This window comes from Bacillus rossius, chromosome 3 (assembly GCF_032445375.1).
Source record: "Bacillus rossius redtenbacheri isolate Brsri chromosome 3, Brsri_v3, whole genome shotgun sequence".
NCBI lineage: Eukaryota > Metazoa > Arthropoda > Insecta > Phasmatodea > Bacillidae > Bacillus > Bacillus rossius.
The window spans coordinates 111,338,581-111,361,430 of NC_086332.1; the positions used below are offsets into that span (position 1 = coordinate 111,338,581).

The 22,850-nt window shown below is 36.4% G+C and overlaps 2 protein-coding genes across 4 annotated transcripts in view; one reads left to right on the forward strand and one right to left on the reverse strand.

Annotated features, from left to right (window-relative positions):
• Positions 1-6,026, reverse strand: part of LOC134531134 (probable ATP-dependent RNA helicase DDX52) — an 87,938-nt gene extending 81,912 nt beyond the window's left edge. Inside the window, exon 1 of the mRNA XM_063366732.1 lies at positions 5,894-6,026. Coding sequence (XP_063222802.1) covers positions 5,894-5,998 — 105 coding nt within the window. The 5' untranslated portion in view covers positions 5,999-6,026. The remainder of the gene's footprint in view (positions 1-5,893) is intronic.
• LOC134531135 (chloride channel CLIC-like protein 1) overlaps positions 1-22,850 on the forward strand; it is a 29,339-nt gene that overhangs the window by 2,696 nt on the left and 3,793 nt on the right. For all 3 annotated transcript variants that reach the window (XM_063366739.1, XM_063366738.1, XM_063366740.1), the window contains exons 2-4: positions 857-1,301; positions 5,979-6,125; positions 11,899-12,166. In XM_063366739.1, coding sequence (XP_063222809.1) covers positions 857-1,301; positions 5,979-6,125; positions 11,899-12,166 — 860 coding nt within the window. The remainder of the gene's footprint in view (positions 1-856; positions 1,302-5,978; positions 6,126-11,898; positions 12,167-22,850) is intronic.

The window sequence follows — 22,850 nt, forward strand, 5'->3', positions numbered from 1 at the left end:
TGCAATTGTCGGCATTCATTGTTTAACTGTGTGTTTTATTTAAAAAAATTTTTGAGAACTTTAGTCAATGTAGGTGTTGTATTAATGAAATTTGTTTAAATAATGACTATATTGCAATTGTAAGGAATTTTTAATGTTTATATTTCATGTTTGTGATTTTATTATTAAATAAGTACATAATTGTATTACAAAATGTTGGTTTTGTTACATTGCATTTAAAGTTCCTGTATACTATTTTTAGTCATGTAATGTATGAGTCTAATAGGAGGCAAAAATTTTAATATAATTGTTTACATTGTTCATTTTCTGTGAGGAATACAAGCTGTACATTGAAGATGCTGACACATTGAATTTTGCAGTCTTTCCAGGGAATTCTTTGATACAGCCCTCGTATGTTCCGTGTTTTTTATTGTTGGTGTTTCACGTATCCAAGTTTATTCCTTGATCCTGATGGCATGATCCTGTTGGTTTGTTCCTGTGATACATGATGCTTGCTGTTTAATTCAGTACGTCAAAAGATCCTGATGGTATGATCCTGTTAGCTTGATCCTGTGGTACACGATGCTTGCTGTTTTATTTCAGTATGTCGGAAGATTCTGCACATAAAAGAAATTGCTAAATAAGAAAGAATTATGATTTTATGTTGAAAAAAATCCTTTTTATTCAATTTAGATCATAATTCATTATTATATGACAATATTTTTTTTAAAGTACTTACTGTGTGTGGTGATTTTGGTATTGGTTTTTATGCTGAGTTGTTTGTAGTGTGTCTGCCTGTCATCAGTATCTGTGAGTGTTTTTGTATATGACATATGTGTATGTATAAAAAATAATTAAATTACATATTAATTTGCAGACGCCCAGAAGAAATGGAAACAAACCAACGCAATGGGAACACATGCGAAGATGCCCTACGCAAGTGTGAGGAAGCGCTCGGGGAAATACACGGGAACAGGTCAGGCATCAAGACGTCAGATGCAGAGCTGAAAGTAGCAGAGCACAGGGACTCTGAGGCGGAGGCTAGGCTGTACTTGCGGAGGTTTGTCAACATACTGATGGACGCAGCGAACATGAAGCAGGAGCCGATGTTTCAGTTCTCGTCCAAGCAGTTTGACGTGCAGATATTGATCACACCCGAGCAGCTGTCTCTGCTCATGAAGTTTGCCAACAACGAGGGCAGTGTTCCTCTGAGAACTCTCGACGAAATCTTTACCTCTGGTCTTCACCAGAAATCTGCCTGGGCGTTGGACAATGTGCTCCAGTGGCTGGATTACTTTTGTGGTTGCCTTTCATTCGTGCAGGTATGTGTCGCAGGTTCGTTGCAGTACCTACTTTATTGTAATTTGTATGCAAGCTTTTTTGTTTCAGCCTGATCCAAGTTATCTCACTTTTATTATGTCAAGATATATTTTTTGATGTTTTTACTTATATAATTTTATAATTTTTGACCTGACAACGTCTAATAAATCGATGAACGCTGGCTGCACGCACGAAAAAGTGTTCCTTTACACACATTGTCCCGTTACGCTATGTCCTGTTACACTCATTGTACGCTTGTGCCACATCTATCTCTCTTCCACTCAATTGGAACAACCATCGATTTGACTTTTTCGAGGCACATTAAACTTGAAACACTCCCATCCGTTTCCTACTTTTCCTATCATCGTCCTATCCTTAACAGAATAACACAGATTAGAAGAAGTTAAATAGCAAACATGTATAAAAGTTATAGTTAAAATAATCTGTTAGTTAAAGTAATAAACATATTTGAATTAATGAGTGCAAATAAAAGTAAATTTATCAATTAAATTGTAAATTTCATTTCACTCCTTCTTTGTATCCATACAAAATGGTGATAGTTCAATAAAAATGATTCAATTTTATTCATAAAAGTGTGCAATCATTTCATCAGTGTTTTGTTATGACGTTGTCACGTTAAACTATCGTCCGTAAACCAACTTTACAGACAACCAATTTTTTAAAATTTATTTTACTGATTGGAGACATTTTAATTTTTATAATACATAAGTCATAATTTTTAGTCAAACCTTTTCTGTTTATTTACTCCGTGGGCAATAACAGACTTTTTAAACCTATGTTTTGACATGTCACTTTGCCAAACCACTTTTTTACTATAGACACAGCTGTTTTTCACCTAACTTCTTCTTTCTGTAGGTTTCTATAGGTTCTTCTCCGCGAGCGTCCGGTAGCCTATGTTCCATGATCTAGTTGCTATGTTTAGCTGCTCCTTATGAGTTTTTGCTCTGTTATTGAGGCATGTCTGCCATCTGCTGGCAACTTCAGGAACTGTGAGCTCCAGGCTGCAGGCTCATCAGCCGTGCAGTTTATCATCGACCACCGTGTGCACGTCACCGAATGTAGCCTACTCATGAGTGAACTGTCAGGCGCCACATCCTGCAGCGTGTGGCTCTATCCTATAGCTTGTGTAGGTATTTCCTAATGAAAATGAAATACCAGGATTTATATGCCTCCTTAATATCTTTATAAAGTCCTTAATTTGTTTTTAAAATGATTAAGGGTACTTAAAGGTACTTAAATTTCACTAAGAATCCTTAAAAACTGCTTAATAAAGACTGATAGATTGCAAGCTATGGATAAATGCGGGTATTTTAATGTGCTTATGTTTCAGACTTGGTAGCAAACAATGCTTTGTGAATGCCCATTGCAATTGGTGAATTTCAGTCCACGTGATTAGATTTTATGTATAAAAACATTTTGAATTTTTTTTTCCATAGTTTGTATCTCACCTTTAAGCTAAAAAGGTGTATTTTATTTTCTTACTGTAAACTTAAAAGTAAATATAATTAGTGATTTAAGCCTGTGCGAATATCAGTTTTTTAGTTCGAATACGAATACCAAATTATTCTCGAATACGAATATTGAGTTCGAATAATTGGAATGAGAATTGAAATCCCATAAAACATGTTACGTATATCACATCACATTACAATATGATAACAGGTACATATTTACTGATACAATGTATGTAGAATCAAAAAACTGACAGTACTTAAAATTTTAAGGTTCTCCAATTTTATAATTAGTTCATATTAAAAAGAGTCTTGTCACATCACTACATATTAGCTAATTAAAATTTTTGTGGAGAGACACAAGCTGCTCTACATTTTCGGGGAGTAGACTCTCTCTTCTACACGTCACAATGTTGCCAGCTTTGAGAAAAGTCTCTCACTGCACACTTGTGTGGCAGGTATAGGCAAGTACTTTCTTGCTACCACAGCTATGTTTCGGAAACAAGTGCGCCCCTTCTCTTACCAGAAACTGAAAGGATTTTCATTCTTTGGGATTAAGGGTGCTGCCAGATATTCGTTTACTTCTACTTGGATAGTTTCTTCGTAGCTTGCAAGCGTAGACTGAGCTGCTGTTGGTTTCACGTAGGCCCATAGAGATGACTTCTTAATAGGCATTTCACTTGTAGCCTCACTTGTCTCAGTTATAGTTTTACCTACTGTGTTCAGCTTACACAGCTTACATACCTCCCTGCACAAATTTTCAACCCATATTTTTTTTAAAGATTCATCCTTAATAAGTGAATCTTTGAACCGTGGATCTACCATCATAGAAAACACATTTACTTCACAATCTTGGTACACCATGTAACGTGATCGCAAGCTTTTAAGTAAGTTCTTGGCAAGAGTTTTTTTTTTTGACGCACGGGACAGGATAATTGCCTGAGCTGTCACTACGCGAGGAATTTCGGAAGGGTGGGAAGGGTATAAAGTGGGGGGGGGGGGGGGGGTAGCCGCCAGCATCCAGTCGTTTACTGTGTATTATCCTATTGAAAAACATTGACGTAGCATGTTAGGCTTTTGGAGTCTTTGCTGTGAGTATGCGGCCAGATGTTTTCCACGTGGTCTGTACAATTTTCTTTCTCTTCGCCGTCACATTCGGAACGAAATTACAGTGCCGACAAACCATGTTTCACCCTCTAATCTGAAAACTGTCACCTATAACGCCCCAGTTGTATGGATTTTACAGACACGTATTTGTCTTTATCAGTATGCTGACAGTTCAGAATTATTTTAAACGACCTGACGACTTTCTTCTACATAAAATACGTTAGTTATCGCTCCGAATTACTGTGTTCAAACGGGCTTTATTTGGCCATATGTAGTGATCCCGCTCAGCCTTTTTCGTAAATGACTGAATATTCGTTTTTTCGAAGTGTTAGTATTCGAAATCGAATCGAATACGAATAATAAACTATTCGTTTTGATATTCGAAAATTCTAATATTCGCACAGGCCTCTGATAATAGTAAATGGTAGGATTATAAAATTCATACAACCACTGCTTGGTTTAGATAAAATTCTGAACAATAGGGGCTTATCTGTAAGAATTTACAGAACAAACTTAATTAATTTTTGTGTATTAATTATTTAATATTGTTATTTTCTTAATGTACTTTTGTGATATTACAAATGGTTTTCTGCCTCTTGATAGTGATGAAGGTGATTAAGTAAAAGGGTCTGTAAAAATTCCTTAATTTTTGATTGCTGAAAAGGGTACGAACCATGAATACACAGAAATACAAACACTTCTGGGCACGTCCATTCTTGGTAAAAGGGGGAAAGCACTCAACCTACTCCTGTCAGTTAACTGGGCATGTCTGTTGGAACGTGTCAGTCTTAAAAGCATTCTTTGCATTCAACAGCTGGGCAAAAACAAATGAAGTCAAAGCTGAGGTTGCTTATTTTCGTAATGGTCCTATAGTTTGCAAACAAAATATTGAGGGAGTGATTTGTGTTCTTGTGCTTTGAAATATGTATTGTGTTTTGCCATATCATAACAAGATAGCTATTCCACCAAGACCAAAGATTGGCACATTGGCCCAGTTAAGCTGAGCTGATACATCCAATAACTTCATTAAATAGTTTCTGTAAATCACTGACAATCAGTCACCAGCCTCACACTTTCACTGTAATTTCAAAAATCTTGCCATATTAAATATCACACATGACTACATTGATGTAGTTGGCGAAACAAGTTATTTATGGTACAACATATAGGGCACGACATTGTAACTCTATACATATTTTGTTCTGTTTGTTATAAACAGAACAAAATATGTATAGAGTTACAATGTCGTGCCCTATATGTTGTACCTTAAATAACTTGTTTCGCCAAATACATCACTGTAGTCATGTGTGATATTTAATACGGCAAGATTTTTGAAATTACAGTGAAAGTGTGAGGCTGGTGACTGATTGTCAGTGATTTACAGAAACTATTTAATGAAGTTATTGGATGTATCAGCTCTGCTTAACTGGGCCAATCTGCCAATCTTTGGTCTTGGTGGAATAGCTATCTTTAATTTGAAACTAATACTTACTAAATCCTTTAACCTATGGTTATTTTACTGAACTCATATAAAATCATAATTTAGGATTCTAATGAATCTGCACTGAAAATTTCAAATGTTCATGAAAGTTGTCTCTAAAGACTAATAATTTACTTGTGGACAACAACAAAAATTAATGAGAAGAAGCTTTATTTATCTTTTTACTAACATTTTTAAAATCATAATAACTGAGTTAAAAATAAAAAACAAAAGTTTTTAATATAAGAAAAATAAATTAAATTTTTTTGCTTAAAAAATTGTTTCATATAGCCATATTACTTATACCAATTCTTCTTTTCTTTTGTCAAGAATCTCGCTTGAGGATTTGATTTCCTTTCCTTTTAACGAAACATCGGGTTTTTGTTTTCGTGTAAGAAAATTTGTGTTTTTCCAATGTTTTATTATTTTGTTTTTTAAATAACAAAAATTAAAGAGTTTGATTCCACTCAAATTGTCAAATTTTGATGGTCAGATTTTATTTTTTTTGCTGTCAGAGGTGAGGTTGTCTACTGACCTGGTGCCACAGACAGAAGACAGATCGTGTTTTACAGGTGTCAGTTTGAGCTGAGTTCAACCGGTGGTTGGCTTGCCTGTTGCAGGTGCAGAGGGTTGGCCTCATACTGCTTGTGCCACTCACCGCAGTCTTCCTGATGCTTAAGGGCTACAGCTTTGGCGCGATAGTGCGCCGAGTTCTTGTCATGGTGTTTGTGGCAGGGTTTGTCCTCACCTACAAAAGAATGCATAAGGTATTGTCATCAAGCTTAAATTCCTTTTCCTACTTGGGAATTTTGACCGTTGTAGTTTAGTAGCTGTTTGTTTTGTATTGTTTGCTTTTAGTTTTGTTAGCAGTTTTTTTTCGGACATTTATCAGTACTGGCAACAAACCACGCGTGGCATGGTTAGTTTGTTCTTACGAGGGCTGGCTACCCTCATTTCTTCCGTAGTTGTATGTGCTAACCAAATATACTGCTAACTAACACCGTACAACTTCATACATAAGCAGAGGCTGAGAGGTGTCAGTGTTGTCAACTTACGGTACATATTATTGCGAAAAGATTTTCAAGAGACTGCCAGTTTACTTGGCGCGTGAAAAGCACGATGCCCCAGCATGATATTCACGAAGCGACGGAGTTCCCTTTGTTGCACGCCGTACTGCTCCGGCTGTCTCGGAGACACTTCATCCGTAGCTATAACTTCACTTCTGGCATGCCAGCTCACATTTTTGTTGATGCTGCCATGTCTTGCCCTCGCATCTCAAGAGTTCTGGCCATTCCAACCTTGTTGCATTCTCTGGCAGTTTCTAGGCGGCAGATATGTGACGTTTGTTTTAGCTGTCTGGGAGTATTCAAAAATATTCTTTATTCCTGAAGAATTTTATGTTTGATTCAAAATTTGATTAGAATAAAATAAACCATATTCATTTACATACAGCACAGTCTGAAAACTAAGAGTCCTTTTTTCAGTCAATTCTACATGTATGTATGTATGTAAGTGCATGGGCAGACCAAATGAGACAGAGTTTGGAATTTAGCAAAACATAGTAGTGAATGTTGGCGATGATTGCGATCCTACGACAAAGGTAAATGCCCCAATTGCCCTCCTCACTCGAAAGCCGGGCAGCAGTAGGCTGAGCAGTATTGTTAGTAACAACCTTGAATGAGCCAGCGTGGTGCAGATAAAACAAATGTCATACTGCTCAATCTACAGCTGCAATGCAGTGGACTTACTGTGTGGTTATTAGTTTTGCTATAAATGCAATTATAAATATATACCTAATCTGTTGTGATAATAAAATTGATTTGAGTTTTATTTTTTAATGAATGCAAATTGGTGTATAGAAATACAAACTCTTGTTCCTGCATTTACTGTTTCTATCATCTGCATGTGTGAACTGAATTTAAAGTGAAAGCAATGATTCGATACAATTATTACGTATTTTTTAAGCCTTGAATTATGTGACCATGAGACTGTTCAGTAAAGTAAACTGCAACTAAAATAATTCCTTATTTTGGGAGATAAAAAAAAAGTCCTAATTTCAAAATTTGAAAATTTGTTGGCAGTATGAATATTATATTAAAATAAAAATACACTTGGTAAGAATATGCAAAATAATAGCTGAATTTTACTAATATCTTTAAAAAATTATAGAAAAATAATATCAAAGGTTTTTTTATGTTCCTTTTTCATACATACGTGCTTGCACATAAGTCTATGGAACACTTTCTGAGTTGTCTTGGTTTCTGCATGTTAATAGTATTTCACTGAGTGATATAATTAAATATAAAAACTTAGTAATAGTGTTGGTATTTATAGGCCTTTCCTATGGTAATAAAACATCAACAAACTATTTCCAAAGGCTCGGGTTTGTAGTGTGCGGACAGTACTGAAAAACAGCAGCTGTTAGAATTACAAGTCATTAAGAGAGGTTCAGTCAAACCTCAATACTAGATACAAACCTAAGCATAATTTTGTCATTTTGCTATAATGAGGTTTGTTTTAACCAAATTATTATAAAATTTATTACAATTTTAATATAATTTCCTAATCAAATAAAAATAAAATTAAAACTTGTACATTTTATACCTCACCAAATGTACTTTATTTTAGGAATTTTAATATATAATTTTAGAATAGCTTAAACTGCGGCTTAAAAAAGTTTTCCTACTTTTACACAGTTAAAAGGATTTTAGACAAAAGAATAAAGCATAGGTTTTGAAATTATCTATGAAAAGTCTACTGCCATCATTTTGGAAGAGTAAAATTTCTAAGAATTTTTCCCCAACCTACAATGTAGTAATTGTTTACTACCTGCAATTGTTTACCTTTTCACCACTCACCACCTCCGGCTAGCTCATATTAGGTGATGAGTGGAACATACAGGTTAGAAGGTCATGAAGAAAGAAGAAATTTATACACAATGTTCTATGTATACCTGTTTTTTTAATTAATGGAAAAATCACACTATATTTCGTACAACCGAGCACACAAAAAACAATTAAACTGTACCTCCCTAAAGGAGAAAAAACACGTAGACTCTTCTTATGAATTACATTATATTGCCCGGATCCATGGGCGTAGATCCCGGGGGGGCCCGGGCCCCCCCTGGAATTAATGGGCCCCCCCCCTTGGGGGGGCCCACTTCGTGATTTTAAAGTTAATGGTGTACACAACATATATATCAGATTATTATTTACAACGACGACAGACACTTTGACATGCTTTACATTCATACCTTCGAGTTCCGTAGTTATTTTCCCTTACCCCTTCTGCGAAAGCCATGGTATGGAGTTTTCCAGTGAGAACTTTGAAACCCTTAATTCCTAGAAACCGTTCATTCCAAAGGACGAAGCTAGGGTAAGGTTCCGTTAGCATTTCCTCCCCATTGTTACCCACACTACCTTGTGCTCTGAATCGACAGTATTATAGGTTTCAGGTAGTCTGTTTTTAAAGTGGTTTTGCTCTCGTGTGCGCCAGTCTTCTGCTTTCTTGCCAAACATCAACATGGATAAGTTCGTGACGCGGAAGACACGGAAAACAGAATCTCACCTGGTAAGCTTGATTGTTTTATAAGTAGTGACTATTATTTAGGTAATATATTTTATTTAAGTGATTATGTAATATTTTTTCCAGTAAATAAACAACTTAATACTTTAACAGTAATTATAGCAGAATTTAGTTTATTTACGAACTGAAACTTATATACCATTTTCTGGAATTTTTTAGCTCATCTTCATTCTGTAAGGCTAGCTGCTCTGTACGTTACATGTGAATATACAGGGAATAATTTTTTTCCTCGTCAATATGGAATTTAAAATCACTCCCCTTTTATTATCAATCGATAATTTTCACAATTCATGGCCGATAATCACTTTATAACATTTGTTATTTGATAACTGCAACACTGCACGAGTAAACAGAAGTAAGAGTGAGAAAGAAGTATTTAAACGTTACACATACGTATTTAAGTTAATAAGGAAGCAAACGCGTCTCTTTAATAACTAATCAAGCGGCATATTTTAACTAAATAATTCACTTCCAAAACACTGATTATACTAAATACAAGCCGAGAAATGTATGTAGTTTAATTAGCTGAAGGATAAATTTCATAGTTCTATCTCCGAGATTTTTCATTTGTATCATTAAGTTTTTTTTCTTTTTTACCTGGTTGATGCCTTTACAAAATAAAATATTCTTTAAGGGTTTTAATATGATTCGATCGTTCATTTGATGTTGATCCGTTTATTAGCTTTGGCGCTTTGGGTTTTTAGGGCGCATCAAAAACTGTGAACAAAGAATTTCACGAACAGCATTTGAATCGCAGTAATTATGTGATGTGGCATAAAAAAAACCGACAAAGTGCGAGTCTAACTCGCGCACGAAGGGTTCCGTACCATTATCTATAAAAACGGCAAAAAAAAAATCATGTCTGTTGTATGGGAGCCCCACTTAAATATTTATTTTATTCTGTTTTAGTATTCTTGTTATAGCGGCAACAGAAATACATCATTTGTGAATTTTTTTCTGTTTTCACGTTTGTTGTATGGGAGCCCCCCTTAAATATTTGTTTTATTTTAATTTAATCATTTATTTTTAAATTGAAATTAGAATAAACACTTTTGGAAAATGGTAATGTATCGGTGGGGTGTTATATATTTGCATTATATTCACGTATATTATTATTATATATTTTTTCATGGATATTTTATGTACTTAGGTTAACAAATTATTCAAACATGTTTGAGAGATCACTGCTTATAGTCATGAATTAATAATTACTAAAACATTTTGCTCTGCTTTATTGTTAATATCACTTACGTAAAAATAAAGTGTATAACATACGAGCTTATCATCCAGAGAAGACTTGTTTCGGTTGACCTCTAGCGTAAAATTCTTAAACCACAGAATTCACGGGCCCCCCCTGGAAATCCTACAGATTTGCGCCCATGCCCGGATCAGTTCCGGGCTGCGACGGTTGGACAAAACCCTTTGTCGCCTCGCTGTGGGCTTTCCCCACGACTACGGTCATAAAATTTCTAATTAATTAAAATGTCAGAGGGAAAAAAGAAAAATGTTGTTAGGTGTTGCCCAGACCATAGCCGCAAAGTTGTACCGTAACAAAACAGTACAATGTTATGCGAGCCATCGCCCGACCACGACCGCTCGGCCCGGTGTTCGGACAATTACTGAATTACAGCCTTCCTTCCCTTTGTGCGGGCTGTATTCTGGGCTCGCTGACGTGCAGCGAGCCAATCACGGCGCATGGCAACAAAAGCTTCCACGAAATGTTTACTTCTGTTCCCACGACGCAGCAATCTTCTCTCTCACACACACTCCCGTGACCGTGACTCACACGCCTAGCGTGTGAAAAAAAGCCTCGGTTGTGAAAATAACGAAGGAGAATTACGTGGAAGCTTTGGTTGCCATGCGCCGTGATTGGTTAAAATTACGTCAGCGAGCCCAGGACACTGCCCGCACAAAGGGAAGGAAGGCTGTAATTAAGTCATTGTTCGAGCACCGTGACGACAGGTCGTGGTCGGGCGATGGCTCGCATAACATTGTAATGTTTTGTTACGGTACAACTTTGCTGGTACGGTCCGGGCGACGATATGCAAGAAAAACATTTCAATTAATAGCTGGATGTTCTAATATTTTAAAAAAATACATAGAAATACATTTCAAGTTCTTTTACAGGTTGCTGTTACACATACATGCAAACACCAACGAATGCACGCTCTTGCTTGTGCATGCCCACGCACGCGCACATGCACAAATGTTGTGTTGTGTTTGTGCATGCGAGTTCCCTGCCACCGGCATATAACACACACACCACATCTTTCACAAAATAACCAATCACAACATATTTCCCTACAGAAAAACTTACAGAAGCCCATGCCTTCTTTACTGTCTCTCTCTTTCTTTAGTCAGATAATAATACTGTGGGATCTGCATGAGTTCAACTTTCCCATCCTAAGAATACACACAGAAAGCACCAAAAGCCTCGTTACTGAAAAAAACATCACAACAACCATGGTGCCACCAAGTCGCGCACCTATCCCTCGTCCTTTCTTTCACTCGAACCATAGCAACTGTTCTAGAATTATTATTATTAAAGCTTCTGAATCACTGTAAACATATCATATAGGCATTAAAACTAAATTTAAAGTAAATAACATACTGAAAAAATACATTTAAACATATAATAACTTAGTAAGAAAAATAAGAACCAGTAAAAATATAGTTAAACAGCTTTTCTAAGTAAAACATTTCAGCACAAAATTATTTACAAGAATATTAATTATGTTAAAATAAAAGTATAAAAAAACTAATTCATTATAACCTAGAACCATATAATCTGCTGATTCCTCTGAATGATTAAAGCATCATATTAATTCTTCAGAAATTATTTTAAAAGCTGGGAAAGGCAGGGTCTTGCAAAGTTACAAGTTTGAGGACAGCCCGTCATGAAGGAGCATGGTGCATAGTGCATAGTGCCAGAATGTGCGTGTGTGATGTTGCCAGGCGGCTGAGATCCGAAGCTACGTGTACGAGAAGCACGGCAAGATACCGGAACACTGCGGCTTGTCAGAGAACAGCTGGTACCACTGGCTGTTCTCCGACTCTGGCCAGACTCTGAAGGAATGTCAGCAGTACTACGAGGCGGTCTGGATGGATCCAGGCCTGCAGGTGTCTGCAGAGGTTGTGCTATCTGAGATGTTGGCTGTGTTCGTGCTGCACCCGTGCGACGTGGCAGCCAGCACGGTCGTCAAGTTCTCTAGCACCATCCTAGGTGAGCTGTTTTAACTCGGTGCTCATTAACTGTAATGCTGGCATTACATCACATTTAAGTTTCCACATATTATTTGCCTGATGAGTCAGGTAAGTTCAAATGTAAGAAAAAGCTTTGCAGTTTAATCAAATGGAGAAATACTTTTCCTCGAGTGACGACTCTGCAAGCCGTGTTTTAGTCAGTTTTATTGGCTTTCCAGATTTAATCATTTCAAGTTCAAATAAAAATCATATAATTTTATTGTTAACTTGTTAGATCTTTATGTGGTATTTAGTTAATATTGATTCTGTGCTACTTATTACATGTAACATATGCATGACTGTAAAATTATTGAAACTCTAGTTTAATTGGGAATTTTCTGAAATTTGTTTTTCATTCGAAAAAATGTCTTTGTTTGGTAAACAACACCATTTTTTATTTTTTTTTATTTTGGAATCAAAACCAATATATATGTTACATTTGGGTGGAATTGATATATCTTAATTTACCTATCATGCAGCACAAAATGAAATTATATATTCATACTAGATTATCGATACTTGTATACCTCGATACCTTCGATACTTGACGGTATCGCAAAGTATCGAGTATCGAAACTGTAAGTTCGATACATTTTTTTGATACCGGAATGCTTGTTCATTTTTATTGAATTAAGTTTTGAGTCGCCATCGTACAAAATACAACTACAGTAGAACCTCGATGATACATTCCAGTTTCATACATTTTCCCGTGTCATACGCCGATTAATTTTGGTCCCACCGAAAGTACTATATTTACAATGGTTTACTTTCCCGGAGCATACACTTATAAAATCATTAATTTCCCGTTTCATACGTTTTTACGAAGCGGAAAAGTCCTAAAATTCACAAATGTTTTTGTTATATTCCTCCTGATAAACTACGTTTCAATGCTTTTATTTTGAAAAACGTTCATTGTTTACCTTTGTAAACGTAAGAAAATAACTATATCTCACCAACCATAGATATGGATAGTATCAGGAAGACTGTGCACTTCGGTAGTAGCATCTATGGCCAGCACCATGCGAGACTAGTGGCGTAAACTAGCAATGATTATGGAAATGGTGCACGCGCTTAACCAAGGCACAGATCTCATATTTTGTGCATTTATTAATCTTTGAACTGAATATACCCGATTGTTATTGTTTTCTTACGATCGGATTGTTTTGTATTTTACGTTTCTCAAGTTAATATTTTATTGAAAATTGTTCTGTTGCATAAAGTTGTTTGTAAAATGAAACAAAAAGCAAAAATTTCTGATTTTCTTTTTACAAGAGCCTAATTTTTTTTTCTAATTTAGGCTTGGTGACTTTTCCCCCCTCCAAGAAAGGACTTCATAACATTTTGTAAGGCCACTGTTTCTCATGTCAGCTTTACTTGATTATGGACTGTATTTTACATTTATGGTGGTTTTATTATATGTATATATAATGATGAATTCATATCTTTCATTAATATAATGTAATTATTCACACATTATGTATTTAAGTTTAATCTGACATTGTGCTGGTATGCTAGATTGAAAAAAAAAATTATTATTGCCATTCCCTTTTCATACACTTTCCCGCTTCATACACAATTTTTGTGCCCTCTGTTGAAAAGTGTATGACAGGGGTTCTACTGTACTAGAACAGCTTATTAGCCGTAATTTTGATAACCAATAGGCTTACATCAGAATAAATTATAATTATATAAGTCGTTACTGCAACTTGCCAATAGTAAACAAACGGTAAAGTAAGGTTAAGTTGTTTTGTTTCGTGTTCAAGAAGTTACGTTTTTCGTACATAACACTTCTGACATTGAATTCACAGGAAATTTGAAAGAAAAAAAATTGTAGAAATATAGAGCACTTAAAATTCACATTAATTGATTCCACTCGCAATCCGTCGAAATAGTAACAATAACACGCCTAGTAATAACAGTCAACATCATAGAGTAAGTACGTGTCTGGTCCTCGTGTATGGGAAGTACCAGAGATTTGTATCAATATTATGAATGTTTTCAATTGCCGCAGTCGTATAGTGACGTAAATTGGCACCACCAGCGCGAACTATCATTGTTTGCGGAAATTTTATTTAAGAGAGCGCTATCTTTATTTAAATTTGTTCGTGGTAAAAAAAAAAGTGTACTGGAAAATAAAGGGCTAACTCTCTAGAAGATAGTTTGTATTTCACTTCTATTTTTTATATTGATTTTTATACTCAAGTCTTTAAAGTTGTTTGCAGTTTGTATTTTTGTAATAAAGAGGGAATTTCTATAGTTTAAAACTAATTTATGTTATTTGTAATAATTGTAACTTAATGGGAAAATATTTTTCCCTGGAGTATCAAAAGTATCGAAAGTATCGAACTGAAAAAACAATACAGAATCGAGTATCGAAAGTGTGGTATCGTCCCACCTCTAATTCATACATTAGCTTCTAACAACAAAATGCTGAGAGTTGGTGTTTTAACAAACTACATAACTTGATGTTTCTTTGATGTGAATTTGATTTATTTTGCTAGCATACCTGCCCATTTGGCCCATTATTTATTTATATGTGAAGAAAATTAATATGGAATTTATTATAAGGAGGCTCATGCACTTTTCATGTAAATGAAAAAATGATGAGAATCACAAAATTCACACCTTATTTTGTTTCAATGCAATATGAGTTACATCAAATATAGTGCCAGTTTTTTTTTAGTTTTTTACCAACACAATGTTTGTGACTGCATAATGAATGATATCACAGAAAATGAAAATATTCTAAACCAAAATGATACCGTATAAACCTAAATAAAATAAAGTTCCTTATACACATTTTATTTTCCTCCATCAGCTAACTGCAAAAAAAATGTAAATGGAATATTTGGTTGCAGGATAACCAACCTACAAAAATAATATGGTGACTGATTCAGGGCGTGTCCCAGTACTTCTGTCTACAAATCTGAAAGAAAGAAAGAAAAAAAAAGCGAAGAACATGTCTTAGCTAAAGGAAAACACCCTAAAAATATTTATTTCTCATTTTAGTGTGCTTTTTTGTGCTTCAAAATACTTTCCTTCCTAGATTTAATGTTTAACCTTAATTGAATGGTAGACACATTGTGCAAAATGGAAATTTATGTTTTAATTTTTCGTAAGATCTGCATCTACATCTCAGGTTTCAAAACAAAAAATAAATTATTCTTATAGTAATTACAAACTAAAGTTGTACTCTCTGTCAAACTGACACTGTGCAGCACACCAATATAGGTTGTATGAGTATAATATGCACTGGCGAAGGATGTAGAAAAACAAGCGGATCTGTAAAAAATAATCCTGATGTTGAATAAAAATAAAGTTATTATTTTTTATTGGAGAAGATACCCAAAAGTAGGTGTTGGTCAAATATTGAGCTCGGCCCCTATTCAGGTTAATACTTGATGTCCCTTGTTTTTTTCCTTGGGCTCCAGGCATTTCAGTAGCAAATTGGCCTAACTGTTACTGTTTCATGGTAAAATAATTTCATAAACTGAGGTATCAAATAATACTACACTTTAACATTATACTAACATGTTTTAATTACATTTTTGAACGAAATTTTGTATTACTTTGATCACTAAATATATATATTTTATCGTAAATTTATGTCCCTAATTATAAGGTAGCCTTGTACCGTTGTGAGTGTGTGGGTTTGCATCAGCTCTTGAGTTCGTCACTTCCTGGACAGTCACAGTCATGCTCTATGCATATTTAGTCATTCAGCAGTTTGTTGCTATTGCCTGAGAAATCACTGACTTGCAGCATGTGAGGGACTCGGATGAAGGGGGTAGGACCAGAGGTCATCGTGCAGGAGCGGACAGAGAGAGAACATGATGAACCAAGGACGAGAGCACAGTGTGTTTTAGCGAGAGTAGAGTAACAATGTGCATTTAAGACAGACTTTAATAGTACTTGGGTAGAGTTTACATTTTCGTCACACATTTTATGCTAAAATCAAGTTTTAAAATGAGGGGTGCGATTTTTATGTGAGAAAAGTATTCTTGTTGGGTATAAGTTTTTTCATAAAAACAAAGCCTGTTGCATGAAAAGTTCGTTAAATTAAAAAGCAGAGAATATGATAGAATGCCAAACCATTTAAATAATGTCATGCAACACAAAAACATATTTCTTTCATCTTAAAATAGAAAACCGAAAGCCGTGACCCAGACTTGAGCCGGAACTAATGTAGTGTACTTTAGACATAACTATTGTTATGGTACACACTAACAATGAAAGAGTGCGAGCTACCCATTATAGTTTACGCGGCATAAGACAGATAGCGGTGTTGCATGGAATCTGTGAGCTATGGAATCAATATTCAACTACGTGGGCACGCTATACTGGCATCAATGTAACCAAACATGAATGATGTTAACTAGTAATGGCTACACTTTTAAATGAGCTGCACGGTGTTAATAAAATAATTAAGCGGTTATATCCTTACGAATAATGGATTTGAACTTTAAAAATACATTGTTTTATACTGGAAAGAAGTTTACGGACACCATCTTACATGGAAAAAAATAATGTACATTTTATGAAAAAAATTGTGGTACCGAAACATTTGATTGTATGGGAAATCATATTGTTCGGTACATTTTAAATGATTTGTAATTACTGTATTTTCCCACACTGCCTGACATCAACTTGAAACCTTATTGCTGTTGCACAGTGCTTTGTCCTGTGATCTTTGGCAAGGTCATATTTACTACAATACACTTAAGTGCTTGGAATCTTAACAGTGGAACCAGAAATATCATGCAATTTTTATGCGAGAAATTTTTTTCCCCCCAATATTTGATGTCTTAAAGTAACAGTGTGATAATTATGTGATAATGTGTAAAATAGCTTGCATGCATGATAGTGAGGTTGTACTACACTCTGGTTCCAAACGCTGGGGTCTCTGGTTCGAAGCTAGAGAGAGTAGGAGCACCCAATGACCAAATCTGTCAGTTACATATCCATGTCAAAAGGAATAAATAGAATTATCAATGAACCGAACAAGCATGGAGTAGTACATTAGAACTCTGTTATAATGTTTCTGACTATATTGTTTTCCAGCTTATCTATATACTAATATTATAAAGCTGAAGAGTTTGTTTGTTTGTTTGTTTGAACGTGTTAATTTCAGTAACCACTGGTCCGATTTGAAAAATTCTTTCAGTGTTGGATAGTACATTTATCGAGGAAGGCTATAGGCTATATTATATTATCAATAACATTAGGGATCCTTACTAAAAGTCTAATTTAGAATCAAATGCGTTGGAGGGGGTTAGATACAACATGCAGTACACGTACGAAGTGTGTGTTGACAATGCCGCAGGCGCTAGAAGTTTATTTCCTATTGCCTATTAACATTGTTGCCACGCACTAGATGCCTTATCATTCTTAATTTTCCCATACAAGTAAAAAACACCAGTGTGATATTAACACTGAAGCAATCAGTACCCTCATAAGAGTTCATTAGTATTTAAATACTTTTTATCACTTTAAATCGCAAACCTAAACTATTGTTTTTTTCCTCTCTCTGTTTAATTAATTTTTTTATTGCCCTTTTTTTCAAGTATATATATTTTACAGACTTGAAACTTCACAGTAATGTTCCTTATGTTACGCAGGAAGACATTTTCCGAAAATTAGATCCCATGGGTGGTTAAAACCAGGCAACAGTGGGTACTTTATCTGCATGAGAACATGATTTTGCATTGTTCATGCCTTCTGCGTCTCCATGGCAATGGGCATCGCGGGGCAGTGGCGTACCCACAAGGAGGGGCATGTATAATGAGCGGCGCAAGAGTGATCTGCCTGTAGACTGCCGTAGCGAAGTACGGGTACATCAGTTGTACATTGCGTGCACGAGTCTGGAAATCACCGGTGCTATTCATTTTCTGTCCGGTACATTATACAGCATTTTAATAAATTTTCACTGAATTTTTTTTATTTACCATTACTGTAAATGGGAGATGTGGCTTAATTTTTTTCCATTAGTATAGCCGTACAAAGCCGGGTCAGGCAGCTAGTAATGTCATAATTTCAAAGTCCCAACATTTTTTCCCATAAAGACAGTGTATTTACTTCCTGTTACACAAATAATGCATTTTCTGCTTATAATGTGCATAAAATTAAAAAATGTAAAAAAAAAATTGAAAACTTCTGTGTATTCTATGTATCTGTTGGTGCCTTCATCTTGGAAAACCAGATAACTAATCCTTTCATTCCTTGCCATTCTGGTGTGTTTTAAACTTTTCAGATGTAAATACATAGTTCTACAATATTTTAGTTTGTCAACCGTTCTGCATGGCTAAGGTAAAAACTTAAACCTTTTTGTATTGCTTATAAAGTTGAATTTATTTCATTCGTAGATAGGAATCCACAGAACACCCATGTTTAAGTAAGGAAGGAATTGGACATAAGAATTTATACTGTAATGCTATCATTGTGAATTGTGAGACAATTTTACAGAAATGTGGCAGTTTGTCTGTAAAGACAGAGAAAATATAAGCAGGAAGCTTCATGAAGTTAAAAGAACATTGTTGGCTGGGTTTAAGCAAATTTGAGCATCGAGTGAACCCATCAGTGGTTTTAACACTGACAAGTTCTACATACCTAGATATTTCCTGCTTATCATTTTTTTTTTTAGCTCGCTTGAAAAACATTATAACAGGGTTCTATTATATTGAAATGCACATTGCAACTTTCCGGACTAAGGCAATACCTAATCAGTGAGTGCAAAGATACAGAATTCTACCCAATACGATCCTAGTCTTCCCTATATCTAATCCCCACTCCAGCCCCATCCCATTCCTTCCAGTTGACTACTGAGTTGGTGTCAGAAACAAAGGTCATATTCCCACCCAACTAAAAATGACACTCGCATACAAAAATCATATTTATAAATTGTAATGGATAGAGGTGGCACCTTGGTAAGTCACTGGACTCCCATTCCAGAGGGCCCTCTTTGGTTGCTAGGCTGGCCATCCCTGGTCACATTTGCAGGTTACATATTTATACTCTCACTATTTCCCCAAGCTAGGACATTTTCAAGGACTCTGGTACTCAGTGTGAGCATGCAAACAACCATAGTCTTACCATGCCCATTTCCTGGCGAGATCAGGCATTCAAAACCATCCACGTTAAATGTCTGATGAGGACAAACCTGGAATTTTCAAGAATGGAAAACATGGCAAATGTCTCGAGCTGATAGGTTTATCTCCAGCAAGTGCTCTCCCTCGCTCCCCATCTCGTCGTTCCACTTCTCTGCCACCGTAATGACAAGCTGCAGGATGTCCTCTGGTTACAAAAGTCATGAAAAAATAAGGAAACTGGATGACTAAAAAATCCTTACATAAGCAGTAATGGACCTGGAAGTCATGATACTTTAATTTACAGCAGCCTTTTGTTGTCCCCTGAGAGGGGTAACAAGGGTTTGTAAACAAATGAACACAAAAACTGGGTTGTGAGAACTGCGTTTATTCACAAAGAATCGTAACATTCAACATTCATAAGAAATGATCAATCGACAACATGTTCCCATAACTATAAACATAGAACAGCAAATATCAAATTATTCATCAACATCGATTTAGAAAAAGGAAACAACCTTGACAATCCTAATAAAAGTTTTATACGTTATGGGAGACACCAAAAATCAAAATGCCAAGAATGAATATATTATGGCTACAATAGTGTTACGAACATGGGCGGCAAGGGCACGACTCACGCCAGGTACCTGGGCACCTGGTGGACCCGTATGGCCACTCACATCACACACGCATACCTTCAGGGATTAGAGCGGCCCGGCCTCGCCACCCCTCTTCCCCCACGTACTTCCTTGGTGCCTGGGAATTCTGCGGGCTCACAGAGGCCACTGCCTAGAGTGGCGTGAATAATGTGCCACTATTCTGAATGCTTTAGACGTCGGGTCAACCCGGGATGGCATGACACGTCACAACTACTCCAGTTGATTCCAGAAAGAAAGCCAACGGGTATAAAAGAGTCGACGCTGGCGTCCCCGAGAGTTCCAAAAGTGCGAGTTCGGCTAGTGGCGCGACGGGGCCATGCTAGTGCAACTGAGTGGCGCGAGACTGTGTGTGCAGACAGGTGCGAGGTAAGGGGCAAACCACTGTTGAGCCTAGCTCCAGTGAGAAGTGTAAACTGTGGACTGGACAGATATTTAGTGATTTCTGAACAGATATTAAGTGCGGTGATTTTGTTAGTAGTGGAAATATTTATAGTTAGTAAAATTTTATAAAAATAATTGGGTTATCCTTACGAACCTATTTTCCTCACTCGTAACAATAGACTTTAATATCTTTAAGAATATAAATACTCCACGTAAGATTGAACACAAAACAAAAAAAAAACATTACAATATTTGTGCGGTAACTTGAGCAATTAAAATATCTTCTCATTAACTTTGTTAAAGAACTTTGCAACACAATTTAACTATGTAATTCATAACATTAAAAACGAGACAGGAAACATTCTGTTACGTCACTCTAATGTGTAACATCTCAATACACCCTACATCTATAATATATAAATAACATGTTAATGAAACAGTGTTCGCAATATCCAGCTATTCCTTTATATTAAAGACAGTTAAAATCCTCTTGGAAAGCAAGGCATTATGAAGGAACACACATAGTTTGGCAGATGGCATCCGGTCCAGAGGTCAATGATGAGTTGTCCCTCATCCTCCTTGCGCCTTCCGAGAAGCACTTTTCCAACTGCTGCAGCACTGATTTCAGTTGGGAAGCAGGAACCACCCTAGTAAGTCCCAGCAACGACTCTGACACTTAGGCGAAAGACTGGCTCTGTACCATTCCTCGGAACTTGTCTACGACACGTCCGAAACTGCACCTGGTACTCTCGATTCCAAACACGTCTAAGTCCAACTTCATTACATCACAGGAGCAAACTTTTCCTTGCTTCTCTATTTAAACAACCAGCCATTCTGTCCGGGTGATATTCACAATGTCATTGTCAATGGTTTGTAGTTGTGATCTGGTAATTCAGCCTCAGCCTGCTCTGCCAAAGTCCGCCACAAATGTTGTGTATGCCCCCTTCATCTTACTCACTCGCTTCTTCACTAGACCAGCGACTAAAAATTCTGTTATGTTGCCGGCGAGACTTTTAAAACATCAGGTTCTATTCTATGCATCTAATGTTACCCAATTCCAAGAGCGAGTTTTGCGTTCAACTTGCTCCGCGAGTTCCAACTTGTTGGGCGAGTTCCCTTTACCAGTGGTCTGCCGGTTTACCTTGCTGGGCTGCTCCACTAAGTTAAGTTCCTTATTGCTGGAGCTGCTTTGTCCTTGATCGAGCTAAGTCCAAAGCGAAGAATATAAGTGTTCAACTTCTTACCTAGTGCAGAGGCTAAGTGCAATTTCTTCGGGCAGCGCGTGGTTAGGCAGCGTGACAGGGTAGTGGCACTGCAACACTGTCTTGACTGTGTCCTCTCTGCTATTTGTTGCTTTGCCTATAGTCCGCCTGAAGCAGGTTATATATACTGCTCAGCTCGAGCCTCTCTGCTTTTCCAGAACTATGCCGAAAGGTGTGCAGAAGGAAACACGGCTGAACTGTGCAGAAGGAAACACGGCTGAACTATTTCCAAGACATGTGACCTGTCACGTGGTCACTTCCACTCCCGTCCCAGTAACATGACTGCTTTTGATCACATGACAAGAGCCGCCCATCCTGCCAAGGAGTTAGGCCACCTTCAATGTTTAGGTGTCTTATGGTTCGTCTGCCTTCAGGGGAACAAAATCGGGAGGGAATGAAGTATGATGCGGTGAACCAACAACAGCAACACTTTTGCTTTTATTTTTTTTTTTTTTTTTATGCCTCACTCAACAGACCATGGCTTATTCACTGTATTAAGATGTTATTCTCCAAAATAAATTAAATCCAAATGGTTACTATTAAAATACACAAATGTGCCACAATTAAGGACAACTAGCGCCATACACAGTTGTGTAACAAACTGGTTGTCAATACATTGCCCATTAGAGATAACACACAAGCCATAGAATAATCAAGTGACACGAAACATGGTGCTGTAGTTTGTCAATTAATATTTGTAAATTATGGTTCTTTGGAAGAGGGATATAATTTCTATTGAGTAATTTGTTTTTAGTTTTGTGCTGTTGAATTTATCTTTGGTGTATGTTTTGTAATAAATTGGTTGCCTGAAGGGTTTATCTGTGTAGTATGCTATTTAATTTAAATGTGTATCGGAAACTGATAAATGCATAACAGAATTAAAATAAATTGTAAGAAGTTCAGTAACTACCAGACTTATGAAAGGGATAGATTTTTGGGCTATTTTTTTATATGAGGATCACCTAAAGTATTTGTGTACCTCTTTTTCTTATCTTTTATTAAATCATTCTGTTCTCCATTTCAGTGCCACTCTAATGATAACTAAAACTTAACAGTAACTGAAGTGGGTTAACTGCCGCTATGGGTAATGGGAATCCCAGCTGCATCTGTGAAAAGCCTGTTGAAGATACTTCAGCAGATGCAGACATATTGATTTGTGCTGGCTGCAGCTGTCACCTCTAAGACTTGCATTCGCTCCAGGCCACCAGAGGGCAATTTTTGTAAGTGCTGTTTTCCACGAGTTGCATCTCTTGTGCGTTGGGGAGTCACTGTAAAGCTGT